The sequence below is a fragment of the Crocodylus porosus genome, unplaced genomic scaffold (genome assembly GCF_001723895.1).
Source record: "Crocodylus porosus isolate Cpor-Errol unplaced genomic scaffold, CroPor_comp1, whole genome shotgun sequence".
Classification (NCBI taxonomy): Eukaryota; Metazoa; Chordata; order Crocodylia; family Crocodylidae; genus Crocodylus; species Crocodylus porosus.
In genome coordinates this window covers 75800745-75813039 of record NW_017728886.1, presented here as the reverse complement: position 1 = coordinate 75813039, position 12295 = coordinate 75800745, and the positions used below count along the sequence as shown (strand labels likewise).

At 41.5% G+C, this 12295-nt stretch overlaps 1 protein-coding gene across 2 annotated transcripts in view; it reads right to left on the bottom strand.

Annotated features, from left to right (window-relative positions):
- Window positions 1-12295, bottom strand: part of ATP2C1 (ATPase secretory pathway Ca2+ transporting 1) — a 100687-nt gene that overhangs the window by 24192 nt on the left and 64200 nt on the right. For both annotated transcript variants that reach the window (XM_019536765.1, XM_019536773.1), the window contains exons 8-11: window positions 5389-5544; window positions 4823-4891; window positions 2484-2559; window positions 1420-1486 (exon numbers count right to left, since the gene is read on the bottom strand). In XM_019536765.1, the coding sequence (XP_019392310.1) occupies window positions 1420-1486; window positions 2484-2559; window positions 4823-4891; window positions 5389-5544 (368 nt within the window). The remainder of the gene's footprint in view (window positions 1-1419; window positions 1487-2483; window positions 2560-4822; window positions 4892-5388; window positions 5545-12295) is intronic.

Here is a 12295-nt window from a genome sequence, read left to right as displayed (position 1 = left end):
AGATCAGCTTTAAATCTGATCCTGTTCATTTTAGTGCTTTGAGCCTTACCTAACTGAATCATAATTATGCAAAGCAAACTGGATTACCAAGTAATAAGGCTTTCAATACATCAAATTTCTATGTAATTGTATACATACATGATGATGCAGACCATATCACAGCCATTGCTGTCATCTTGAGATTAAAGGTATGACACTACCCTACATGACTATCCTACATGAAATGGAATAACTGATAGTGTGATATAACAGAGTATAAACCAGACATGAGAGCAGATATGACCATACATTCATGGGTACATATTCCAGTGATACATAAATCTTCATTTAGTCATGATCTATGTTGTTTAAAAGGTCACCTTTTGTACTTTACATGCACAGTCCAACCAAGTGATAGGTTGAGACATTTCTTAAATCTGGAGAACCCTCTCCTATGGAATTCATTCCCCTCCACTACTCTGCAGAAGGAACAGTGAACTTTGACAAAATTCAAGGCCCATCTATTTACTCAAATCTGTGTCTGTGGCCACCCACTCCAAGAAGCGGATTCTTCTTTTGCTTAAATGGTTATATTGGAGGGAACACAAACTTCTGGTTATTACCATATTTTCTCCCATACCACATATGCCCAAAATAAATACATTCCTTGTTTTTCAGAGTAGAACGTAGAAAAATAAAAGATTTTTCCAAAGTCATAGCTGACAGGGTAACAGAGTATGTCCTTCTGGAAATTTTGAGCATCTAGAAATCCAGGGGACAGTCTGAGTGAGGCAAAAGGAACTTCCTGGTGTAGCAGGGCAACAAGGCTAGGCTCCAAACCCTTGGAAAGGCAGTAGCAAGACTGTTACCCATTTACTATAAATACTTCTTTGTAAATTACTGTAAATAATCAAGTGTTGTTTCCACACAATAGGCCTACTACAGACTGCATGCAGCAGCTCACCTCGCACACAGCCAGTTCAGTGGCCAAGAGAGAGCCCCTGCTATTTACAGCCCCTGGGGGAAGTTGCCAGAAGTCAATGTCTGCCTACTCTATTTAACCTTGCTTCCCCAGCAAAGAAAAAGCAGTTTCTCTTCTAAATTTTGGAGGGCTGATGAGGGGTGGAGTGGGGAAATGCATGTGGTATGTGAGTAAATACAGTACAAGTGTTAGCCATGTTTAGTTTGCAGAGATCAAGACCTAGATGAATGTTAAGACAAACAGAAAGGACATACCATTTTGTCATTATAAACAGAAGCAAGTAAATAATCATTCTTGTGTCAGAGTAGAATGTCTCTCCAATTAAATTCAAGTTCTTTACTTAAAGAATTGTACCAAAACTGACTTAAAAACATAGCCTGTGCAATATACATACGCACTGTAACACAACTAATTTTCAAGTTTGTTTTAAGTTTACAAAATAGTAAGATAAATCTCACCTCACACCAATAGTAAACATATCAAGAATATGTTTTCCTTGCAGCCAACCAACCAGCATAATAATGCCTATAAACAAACCAGAAACAATGGTGTCTTTTCATATAAATAAAAAATCAAGGACTTCAAAATGATCAAACATTAAGCAAATCCAAGCCTGCAAATACTGCTCTGTATTACAATGCACTGAACTGTGCTTCTGGAACACCAGAGCCTTGATTCCTTGACCAATGAGGCATAGACTCAAGGAAGTTACAGCATAGAAGAGGGGCAGGCAATTATTTCCGGCAGAGGGCCACTTACTGAGTTTTGGCAAGCCACTGAGGGCCACATGACAGGCAGGCCAGGGAAGATAAATATTAATGTTCTAAAATTTTTAGGGGCCCTGCAGGCTGGATAGAATGGCCTGACAGGCCGCATCTGACCCCCAGGCCGCATTTTGCCCACCCCTGGCATAGAAAGTTTTGGCTGGAGATGAGGAGGAACTTTCTGATTATGAGGGTGGTCAAACATTGGAACAGGTTATCTAGAGAAATTATGGAATCACCATCCTCGGAGGTTTAAGAGAAGGTTGGGCAGACACTTGGCTGCGATGGTTTAGTAAGGGATGATCTTGCCTTGAGCAAGGGGCTGGACTAGATAACCATGTGGAGGTCCCTTTTAGCCCCACTTTCCTATAATACTGTAGGGTCCATTAGCATGGCATTATGCTTCAAGGGTGGAATAAGATCACCTCCATGTAAACCACAAAGCAGCACTGGCACGGAGACTCTCACTTATACTCGCATCATACTTTAAAAAAAGGAAGATTTAAAAAAAGAGAAGAAAGTGAAAATAAAAAGGATGTTGGAAGAGACCTGTAGCAAATATGAAGAAAAACCCCAGTGTCTTAGTGACCTTCAACTAATATTGATCTAAGCCCATTAAGCAGTGACCAATAGTTTCTTCTTTTAAATCACCATTCTTCTAATGCCAATATTATTCTTAATTTTGATTTACGTAAAGTGTCATCAGGAGTGAACTCTGAATGTGACTAAAAAGTCCAAATGCAAATATGTTTTCTTACCTATTATGCCAAAGGAGTATAAAGAAAGCTGTTTTCCTAAAAGGTCCATGCTCTTCTGCAAAGGTGTCTTTGGAGCCTTAGTAAAAGATCAGAGCACAGGGTAAAAAGTGAGTAACTTGCATAAAAATGCAAGTGTTACTGCAGTACATATTGTATCATTACATTTCTAAAACATGAAAATACAAGAGAAACAGTCAACGCTTATATATCCAAACAGCAGCGTTATCAGATACATTTCATTTGCAGAAGGAATAATGCACATTGCACTATCTCGTTACGTTCCTCCATTTTTGGAGACAGCTTCAGACTTTCTAGGAGTCTGTCACTGGACTGAGGAACTTCACAGCACTCCATCTACACCAAATAAGCTACTTATCCTAAGCATTCATAAGTAGGCAAAGTCTATCAGAAACTCTGAGGTTCCTGAAAAGAGAAAAAAAATGTGGCTTTGGATAACAGAAGGATAAATGCCATTTTCAAACCTTAAATGCACATCAAACTCCTAAGAAGCCATCTTGTACTTCCCAACAGGAATTTGCTAGAGATTAGAAGTGGCTTTTTCTTAGAAAAGAACTCGACACCCAACCAAAAAAAGCCCACAAAAGCACACTAAAACAAGCAAACAACCTCACACACTACTTACACAATTAACTTCTGTTGAAAGCAATTTACAAACCACAAGAAAACAGTCAGGAAAGTGAATTCTTGTATTAGGCTCACAAAGGCTTATCTGGACGGTAATACAAGACACTGCCCTAATTAACACATTACTTTGGGGAAGCAACTAAACGTCAAAACACCTACAACTGGCTGAAGATACAGCGATAAGACTTTGAGAGGGTGAGAAAACAGATTACTATCTCTGAAAGCGAAAAAGATGGGGACCAGTGAGTCTCCCATGTAAGCCTTAATTACCAATTGCTCATACAAAATGAACAAAGAATAAATTTATAAAGAACCCCAACTTCTCATAAAATGAAAGTCAGTCATCAAAACTGACTGCCTCCCTAATTAGTCAGAGAACAGACAGATTAAGAAATGGAACACCTTCTGCAGTGATGTTATTCTACCCTGAATCCAGCAACTCTTGGGAATTCCAGTGTCAATAATCTGGCCACGTACACCACTAGAGATCACTCTTATTTTCCTCACTAATGAAGACACACCTTTTAGTATCTACGAAAACAAGCCTCAATGTCTCATAGTGTAGATGGCAGCCTACATTCATGAGCGACTCACAGGCTGTTCCTGAACTAATGCCAGCACTGGTGGGCAAGACTGCTATTCAGAAGTATTGCTATGCTCACTCTTGCAATGACAAGGAACACTGAGCTTGTTCTTGAGCTTCTGCCTCAACATTTAAACTGTTTCAGTGCTCAGCTTTGGCAATGAAGACATTAGTGATAACCAGGGATCTGGGTTTTCTATTTGCCACAGAAAAACATGGATTTTCTCCTTTAAAGAGTAAAATGTGGGAAATCACAAGTTTCCTCTTGCAGGCTGACAACACTAAAGCCTGCAAGGGGTTCTGGGGAATGGGAGGAGGATGATCAGAGGCTGCAGGCACCATGTGCATGTGCACATGCAGCATAATGGAGAGCAACTCCCCACAGACAAGTCTATTTGGGAGGGGACAAGGGTGATGTGGGGAGTGGGAGGGGCATAAGTCACAGTGGGGTGGGGCATGTGTCCCCCAGATTTTTGAACCCACAGCCGAGACTCAACCCAGTAGGCAGGACCTGGCAAGGGGGGGCAGAGCAGGGTGGCAAAACTTGTTGGCGCCACCGCTGGGACCCCATGCCAGCTGTGCTGCCAGCAGTGCAAGGGGGGAGGGAGAGAAGAGTAACGGGTGCTGGCTGCAGCTGTACCCTGGAGGGGAAGTGGGGTTGAGGGCAGCACAGGCAGCCTGAGGGGAACAGCAGCAGCTGGGCCATGGTGGCAGGGTAGAGCTGCAACCTGGACTGCAAGTGGCTGGAGGTGGGAGGAGGCAAGGTCAGCATGACCCCCCCTTTCCCCTCCAGTCCATAACTCCTCACACTGCTGGCAGCATGGCTGTTGTGTGGGTTCCAGTGGCGGTGGCAACAGGTCTCACTACCTCACTCTACCCCATGGAGGTCCCCAGGGGGAAAGCAGCAGAGTGGGAAGCCCCAAGCCCACTGCAGGCACCCAAAAGATTCTCAAAATTTTTTAAAGGAGTTTAGTGAAATACTCACACCGTTAAATACAACCATTATTTTGTCCACTAAAATTATGGAAGCTTCATAGGGATCTCTCTTGATGGAAAAATACTTACATTAACAAAATAAAAAGAAAACTAGGCTTTAAGTATTAATACTTACTTCTTCTGCTTGCATCATTTTGAAAACCTCTCCAAACTCAGAGTTTTCTCCTGTTCCAATAACTATTCCCTATAAAAGTAATTTTAAAAGAATCATTCCCATTTGAGTTATTACTTTAGTATTAATTATGTTTCTTGAATAGTTGTCAACAATCTATTAACCAAACAGTGAAGAGCTAGGTTTTTTCTTAAAGCATTTCACATATCCTGAATTATATATTAGAAGCACTCTCCAAGGCTCTTGCACATTCTCCAGACATATTTACAGACTTCAGATAATATTTCTAAGAGTATAAGTTATTCTACCACCTATTGCATCAGTAAACCATATTATTTTTCCTTTGGATCCAGCAACTGAAAAACTACCACAAAAGTTCTGCTTCTGTAAATCAGAGCGCAAAATACTTCTAGGACAATAAAAGGTCATACCCTTGAAGTGCTGATGTACAGATATGTAACTTAAATGGATGTACAAATACATTTATGATCTTAAAGCAAATCTAGTTTCTGCTCCTTTACAAATAACTATGGTATTCAGTCTAATTTTCTCTATCAATATGATTTTACCTTTGCTTTTCCACATCTAACCAATGTTCCCATAAAAGCAATATTGCTCCTTGAGGTAAGGTCTCCATTGGTTGCAGCTGGCTGAGGTGATGTACATTTAGAGCATGGAGCAGTCTCCCCTGTCAGACTAGATTCATCAACAGAAAGATCCACAGCCTGTGAAAACAAAATACACACATTAGTAAAAGGCTTTGTCTTCTGGTACTCTTTTCAGTTCTTGGAAATCTGTGTTATAATATTCCTCTTCCCTCTTTTTAAAAGTAAATTGACAGGATAATGAAATTACATGTCAACCAAACATGCATCCAGAATCTATGAAGTGAAAACAAATTTCATGTACAAGCAGCTGAATACAAGCACACTGCAGCAACGCAGAAAATAAGTGCAGAATTCCTTGAGATCTTAGGTACTAAGCCAAAGAAAAGACAGCGAGAAAGGAAGAAAAGCAGTAGAAATGCATATATTGTAATAATCTTGGAACGCTATGATGGCACAATAGTGACTATATTTAAGATTCCAAATGGGTCCCTCAAAATTTACTTTTATTTTTGTATTGTTGATAGTTTCTCTGTGGCAGTCCACCTAAAGGAAGGCTGAAACTGTGATCAATTCAAACAAACCAAGGAAAGGGAAACGTTAGGATTACAAATACATTTATATACTACAATCCTTTCAACTCTGCCCTGTGGCTCAGTTCTTCAGAGCTGGCTGAACAACGAAACCGGCAATAGTTCTACGCCCCTAAAATGCTGTTTCATACTTAATGTCCTGACCAGGAGAATATTAGGTCACTGCCAAGTCATAAAGTGGACTTGTTGGGCAAGAGAACCTTTCATCTATATAGTTCTGTCTACTTTTTATTCTTTTAAGCAGCAGCTACCCAGAAACATGTCTGGGGAAAAAGGTGAAGAACTAGCAAGGGAAATAAGTCACAGTTAAAAAAAGAAAGATACTGTGTAGCCAAATTAAAAAGTATTATAGAAATATTATTTGAAGGGACTACCCAATTTAACTTCCAATAAAATCTTTTCATTAACTTTAATGGGTACTATGTAGAATATTATTCTGTAAATGAACCAGAAGTCCAAATCAAAATTCCACTCTCTACAGTCTTCTGTATTTAATGATTCTGTAAATGGTTATTTATTAAAATAAGAAATCCATGAACTCCAATCTAGTCACCTTGAACTTATAGGAACTTTTCCTGAAGGTAGTTGTCTATCTCCAAGTCTCTCCGAAACAATGTGGCTTTCAGAGATTCTTTCTTTATTTCATATGGCTTTAGGAGCAAAAGCTAAACTGAGATTAAACATGGATCAATTACATGGCACTCTAGAGAAGCAGCATTATGGTAGATCACTGCAGTTCAGGTATTTCAGTCTTTTAAAATGGTGAGGTATTTCAATTTTGGTGTACTGATTTCTTTATCAGTGCCAGACAGCAAAATGAATATAGCTCACTAGACCAAAAATAATTTAGTCAATATTAAAAAGAGGATAGTACCTTTACTAAAGTGCTTTCTGATCAGTCAATTCCCTTTATTTCCTGCTATTTTCTCAAATAGTTACCAGGGCAATACCCATTTTTAAAAGTTGGTGCTGTATCAAATAAGGAAAATGGACATTTGTCAAACACTGCAATCAATCTTTCAATCATAATCAATAAAATCCATTTAGAATTTAACATCTAAAGAAAGCTCTGTATTTTTATACCAATTGTATATTTCTTAACTATAGACTGAGGCATTGAAACAGCCCTGCTGCTCAGCCTTTAAAATGAAACTCTGAAACTAGTTGTGGTGAACATCATCTTAGCTGACAACATAATATTTTGATTTTTTACACCCACAGGCTACTCATTTTATTTGTATACTAGAAATGGTGGACAAAGTTTCCAACATTGCGTCTTGAAAAATGAGTTTATACACACATGCTGAGGGAGTCAGTTCTGTAAAGAAGTTTCCTGTACATACACTCAGTGTTGCTAGACAAACACCGTTTAATTCCCATTTGTGTAGTTTTCTAGCAGTGTCACCCAGCTCTAGATACGCAAAACCATGAAATCTTTTGTAACGACAGTTCCAATCCCCTTTCCCCACCCCTCCACTCCTTAGTACTAGAACTATAAAAGTTCCTAAAACTTATCCTTAATTCTGATAACTTAAAAACAATACAGTAAACTACATGAGCAATTACAAAAAAGAAAGTATCCATAAACATTTGTGTACACAATCAAGAAACTAGATTTTATTCTAGGATCCTTTTTACATACTGCATCCTTCTACAGATCACTATATTCAATACTTAAAATTTACTTAAAACAGGATTACATTGTATACTTTGCATAATTTGTTCTTTTCAGTTTTAGGATACTGCAGAAATCTCAAGTGTTCCAATCTTGGAAAAGAATTCTTTAAGATACTATTAAACAGATGTGCATTTATACATACTTTTAAATTAATATAAGTAGCTATATTGCTATACAGATGAACACTACCATCAGCAGAATGACAAGTCTTCTCAGAGTTTTACAATAAAGTAGCCCATTACAGTGCTGACCACCAATGTAAGTTTCTCCAAGAGAAAAGCGAAAAGCTCTGCCGCTGGCTGAAAGTTAAAACCATAAGCCCCTTACTGGATTAGAACACAGAAAGACAGAATTTTCTCTTCTGTAAAAGAGAATTTGCTAATAGCCAAGTAATAAGCAAACTGGACCATGGATTAAGCTTAATCTTACACAGCATTCTCAGTTTTTACCAGTTTTCACTAATAAATTCCCTAGGGGTTTTTTTGAAGTCATTCAGTTTTACACCCGATTTTCAGTTCAAATCCCTGTTATGGGATGAATGGCCCATTCCCCACTCATGCTGGTTAACAGGTATTTGAACTGAAAAATGGGTGGTGCTGGTAAGCTAAAAGTGCTGCTGTGCCAGTTACCTGAGGCACAGATTTCTGGCCGGATGTCGGGGGGGGGGACAGTGATGGCAGCCACATGGAGCGGGGGGCTGGGAGGGCAGTGGTGGCCACACAGGGGCTGGGGAAGGGTGGCCAGAGCTGCTACCTGGGAGCACAGGGCTCCTGAATGACCCTGGGTAGGGCGGGACAGGCTGCGGGAATCACTCCCAGGGCAGGCAGGTCCAAGCTGCATCCTGACAGCTCCAGCTTCGGCCCTGCCCTGGGCACCGGGAGCTGCAAGCTCTGCCAGGGGGGGCAGGCAAAAGAGCCTGGACCCCCTCCGTGGCAGGATTTTTTTTTTTTTTGGGTAACATTTTATTAGAAAACAGGCAATATCAAACAGATTTAAAAAGAACCCCACCTGAGGCCTCACAAAGGGAATACAAATACAATTTCAAGAAATTACATAATACTCACATGATAAACAATGTCTCATTGCTTAAAACTCCAGTGTTATTCAGTGAACATCTTACCCTTGCTTCTTATATAATTACAGATTCACGCATCGATACTTAACAGAAAGGTACTGACAAATCCCTTACCCACTCTTTCTGACAACAAAAGCTGTCCCTTAGTCTATCCTATAGCTATACCACTGCACCCAGCCACTCTGCATGGGCCTGTGGGTCTGGAGGAGCTGCCCGGGGGCACAGGGCTTCCAGCTCTGACCCCAGGCAGGGCAGGAGGTGCCAATGCTGTGCTTGGGCCCCCTCATCCACATCTGGTTGCACACCACTCCACCCTTTCCCCCCCAAACACCAGGGCAGCCCAGCAGCAACCTGCTACAGTAGGGGGGAGGGGTACAACTGCCGCCAAGGAAAACAGGCAGGCGCCATGTGCTTCCTGTCACTGATCCAGGGGCCCAGGGAAGAGCCCAGCACAGGCCCCCCAGCCCACAGGCCTCCTGGGGGGGCAAGTAGCACCAATAGCTACACTCCCACCCTGCACTCACTGACAGCTCCCCCAGCTTTGCTTCATGCTACAGCCCCAGGAGCAGCTGATGGACTGCACCATGCCCCCCCCACCCCCGCCTTTTCCCTAGTCCCAACCTTACTCCCTCCGCATCAATTTTTCCCTTGCTTAAACTGATTTTTTTCCTTTTCTTCCTTTTATCCTGATTTCATCCCAATTTTTATGTTTCAAAGATAAACCCAAAAAAATCCTAGATTTTTTTTTTTAAATAAAAACTGAAAATGCAGAACACTATATATAAAACAGCATCTAAGCAATAGCCTAATCAACCTAAAACAGAACAAATGTCCACTACTGTACAACTTTAAACTGAATACAGAGGACTAAAAAGTTAACCCCTGTAGCCATGCAGCTAAAAATAAACTCTTTAACCAATGAATATAATAGTAGAGGTTCAGGCACGTAATAAACATGCTGAGATCTTCTTGAGATCAGGCTGTGGTCTAAGGGAAGTCATTAAGTGAAGCAAACTGATACTAAAAAGCTTTGCCTCCATACATTCATTCTGGTACAACTACATTCCCCTGTTAAACTATCATACTAGAAACATTGTAACTCTTAATAACATACTTTTACCCTGTTAACATAATGGGTATTTTCAGTTTTAAATTCATATCCTGTTGTCTACTAGAACTATAGAACCAGGCCAAAGAACAAGTGAAATAAGTACTACTGACTTCATTTTTGGCAATATGTACATACATACATACATACAGGTCTCTCTCTTTCTCCTGTCTCTGGATACAGCCTGTTGAACATAGCATTTGAATACACCTCTGTAAACATGTTTTACAAAATAAATAAAAAACCCTATAAATGATCAAAAACTTGTATCTGTAAATGTCATAGAAAGAAATGCAAATATTAGTGTATACCAGGGGCTTTCAACCTTTTTTAGTCTAAATACCCCAGCTGCCAGATGCAGGGCAAATAAATGCATGTTTCTTTCTATTACTCTTCCATAACTATTACTGATTATTATCAAATTACTTTCACTGGTCCAGGAAGCTACAGAAGAAATAGCTCCATTTATGAAAGAATCAAACAAATGATAAGGTTCATACTAAAAAGCTGTATGAGTTTAACAGCTTAAAACCATATACTACAGTGCCTACAGGAGTAATTAGACTTTCACTTTTTAGGTGTCTGATCAGAAGCTATACAACGTCTATTTTAAATAAAAATATTCACAGATCCTGAAGTTCTTACATGAGTATGCAAGAGCAAGCAATTTAAAACAGAAACACTTTTAGCACTACTGGGAAATTGCTAAATTTGTTCATTTCATTTTTAAGACAATTTGCAAATCTCCAAAGTGTTTCTCTATTCAGCAAAAACTCAAGTCTTGAGTTAGCACATTAATTACCCATAAAGTTTTTTCCAGATTTAGAACATCACCCAACTACAGCAAAATATTGTCTAGAAACCAGCAACTTTATACATCAGAGATCATTAATTCTCAAGAACTGAGAAACGTTGTTATTGTAACACACACATGCAGTACATGTTTTTCTCTCTATACCCTATTTATTTCAATATGAATTTGTATGCTTCTGGAGAACTATGATGTTTTCAGAGAATTCAGCTGGTGATTTATACAATAAATCCAGCTTTTGTCTAGATCAGTGGGTAGCATCCTTCTTGACAAGCATGCCACAAAGTAAGCCCTGCATTGTCCCTGAGAACCACTCCAATTCCCTTCTCAGATCTGCTGCTCTGCTTTCTGCTTCCCACACTGCTCACTGTCCAATCTGCTGCTCTGCTTTATGCTCTTGCCTGATCTGTTGCTCCGTCTTATACTTCCTTATGCTCCGTGCTCTATCTACCACTGTACTGTCTGTCCCCTTTCCAATTTGCATGTCACAGATGCTGCCAATGCCAACACTTGAGGCATATGCTGGAGGTTAGCCACACCTGGCCTACATTATCAGCCTGTAAAAATGACTACTAGAAGATATTCTAAAGCGATTTACAGTCTACTGCTTCCAACACATTTATGTGTTACATTCGGAAACCTAACAGATCATAGGTATGGATCACAAGGAAGAAATTCCACCCTCTACTGCCCTCACCCACACATTTCATCAGCCTATAGGGGCTGCAAGTGGCCTGCAAGGAGAAGTGGGAATATACCTTTTGACGTGACCACTTCACCAAACTTCCAAAAATAGCCCTATATTAGTCCCCATCCCCCTGCCAACCAAAGCTCCAGTTAGAACCAAAGGCTGCTTGCAGACATGGGGTAGGGAGGGAAAGAAAATGGCACATCTATGCATGGGCCAGGGTCCAAGGGCCAGGGCAGGCTGCCCGCTGCAGGCTCAGGCAGTAAGGGGGATGGCTTCTCTCCATCACCACACGCACTCCCAGGGGGTTGGGGGTACCCATGCCCCACAGATCCACATGTGGGGCAGGGGCTGTGCACTGCCCACTTCAGGCTCGGACTCCTGCCCCACTGCCCTTCCTTCCAGGACCTCTGTAGCACAGCATGTGTGACCTGGCACTGCAAGGAACAGCAGGGCTGTGCAGGAAAGTTGTTTGCTGCTGTGAGCTCCACACTGCCCTGGCGACGTGCAATAGCAGCAGCACATGGTTGCACACAGGGGACACGTCACCAGGGCAGTGCGGAGCTCACAGCAGGCAAGCAACTTTCCTGCACAGCCCTGCTGTTCTTTGCAGTGCCGGGTCCACATGCCAGGCTGCAGAGGCCCCAGGGAAGGCAGCAGGGTGGAAGCCTACAGCAGGCAGTTCCCACCCCATGCACAGATCTGGGGGGCACAGGTCCCCCTGCCCCCTGGGAGTGTGCACCACAGCAGTCTGGTCTCCTCTGCTCAAGCCCACAGCAGGCAGGCAGTAGGGGAGGGAGGGGGCAGTCAGGCTCCACTCTGCTGCAACAGACACCACCCTCCTGCCAGGAGCAAGGGGCTGCAGACCTGGGTCTCTGGCCCCACAGCCCTGGCAGCTGGGGGAGGTGTGGGTGGGGG